Source organism: Sceloporus undulatus, unplaced genomic scaffold (assembly GCF_019175285.1).
Source record: "Sceloporus undulatus isolate JIND9_A2432 ecotype Alabama unplaced genomic scaffold, SceUnd_v1.1 scaffold_20324, whole genome shotgun sequence".
Taxonomy (NCBI): domain Eukaryota; kingdom Metazoa; phylum Chordata; class Lepidosauria; order Squamata; family Phrynosomatidae; genus Sceloporus; species Sceloporus undulatus.
Window position 1 is genome coordinate 1 of NW_024823239.1, and position 1710 is coordinate 1710.

Consider the following 1710-nt stretch of genomic DNA (forward strand, 5'->3'; position numbering starts at 1 on the left):
TCAATGAATCCGAAATGGAGGAAATGTCGGAAAACGTGGCGACGCTGGAGAAGGCGCTGGACCGGTTTCAGGTGCCAGGATTCATGTGTTAATAAACGAACATACATTCTGCACTTTCGGATGCCTTATAACCAAAGTTTATACATGTGTGTCCTGGTGAAACTTTTAATCTCAAGTTCTTTTTGGCATAGATCTATATTATTATTATTATTATTATTATTATTATTATTATTCCGTATTTTCTTTCTCAGGACTTCTTGCAAACTCCCTACTGCAGCAATAGCTTGAGGAAGGAGCTCTCCGGTCTTCAAAATACCTTCCTGGTGCCACCGGTTTCAGATGTCCAAGCCGCAGTCGCCAAAATCCTGGACACTTTGCTGAACTGGGTGGACGCAACGGAAGGTCTCCTTCGAGACGTGGGTCTGGATGTATCCGACTCTGAAAAAGGTCCTCCGACCATAAGCTTTCCCTTGACTGGTTTTTAATTTGATGAGATGCTTAGAATTGTTTTCTAGAAATCTCTAGGGATCTGTCTTCAGGATGCTTGAGGAATGATTTCCAATGGACCTCAGATAGGTCTAACACCTTGGATAGCTTGGGGTTTTACATTATTGCATGATAGACTACCACACGCAGTTTTGGGCAATGGGAAGTCAGTCCAAACGCAACTGTGGGGTTTCACGTTATTTTGGGCAATGGCAAGCTATTTTTGGGCAATAGGAAGTCAGTGCAAACACAATTCGAATTCACTTAAGTTCGCTGAACTAGCAAATTCATGTAAATGCATTCTGGCCCCACTTTCTTTTCATTCGAAATTAAGAGAAATTCCTCCCATATATATATACACACACACACACACACACACACACACACACACACACACAGAGTATACATATATATACACACACACATATATACACACACACACATACCACATACACACACACAGTATACACACACACACACACACACACACACGATATCTTGGAGATGAGGCCCAACTCTAAACACAAAATTCATTCATGTTTCATACACACCTTACACACATCACCTGTAAGTTGATAGAATAATTTTGTGCATGAAACAAATTTGGTGTACACCGAACCCTCAGAAATATTTCAGGCTTTCGACTTCTGGATCTGGGGGAGCCAACTGGTATTGCCTTAAAGCCAGAAACAACTGGAAGCCACACACAACAAGGACAATATACAAGTGTCCCAGCCGTCCCCACATTGCTTTGCGCTGTTCCTTTTTGGCCTGGGGTCATTGCCGGACTGCCATAAATGGAAACGTACTGGGTTTTCTTGTAACGCAATTGCATTCCAGGAGCGAAATGAACTTGGTCCTCACCGTTCTTCTCATTCCTTTGGCAGGAATGCCCTCTTACATGAAGCAGCTGCGGGACCTCCATTGTAACACTATGGGCCAACTTCAGACATTACAGGTAAAAAAATAAAATCTTCCTTTGGATGAATATAGGCCTGTTACAGACAGCCAAAATAAAGCTGCTTCGGGTCTCTTTGGAGGTATGCTATTGAAATGATGCATGGGTCCTAAGAGTCCAGAGGTTGCACCAAAGCCACACTCGATTCCTAAGCACTGGAGTGCAGCTTTGGTGCAGCTTCCGGATTCTTTGGATGCATGCATCATTTAAACAGCATACCTCCAAAGAGACCCAAAGCAGCTTTATTTTGGCAGTCTGTAACAGGC

At 43.0% G+C, this 1710-nt stretch overlaps 1 protein-coding gene across 1 annotated transcript; it reads left to right on the forward strand.

Moving 5' to 3' along the window:
- Positions 1-6: 6 nt before the first annotated feature.
- Positions 7-1456, forward strand: LOC121918626 (forkhead-associated domain-containing protein 1-like). The gene is made up of 3 exons (XM_042444642.1): positions 7-71; positions 252-447; positions 1374-1456. The coding sequence occupies exons 1-3, from the start codon at positions 15-17 to the stop codon at positions 1454-1456; spliced, it is 336 nt and encodes a 111-aa protein (XP_042300576.1). The 5' UTR covers positions 7-14.
- The last annotated feature ends 254 nt before the right edge of the window (positions 1457-1710 follow it).

Coding starts and splice junctions, on each gene's coding strand:
- LOC121918626 (XM_042444642.1), top strand. CDS start 15: ATGGAGGAAATGTCGGAAAACGTGGCGACGCTGGAGAAGGCGCTGGAC. Junction 72..251: donor AGGCGCTGGACCGGTTTCAG/GTGCCAGGATTC, acceptor TTTCTTTCTCAG/GACTTCTTGCAAACTCCCTA. Junction 448..1,373: donor TGTATCCGACTCTGAAAAAG/GTCCTCCGACCA, acceptor TTCCTTTGGCAG/GAATGCCCTCTTACATGAAG.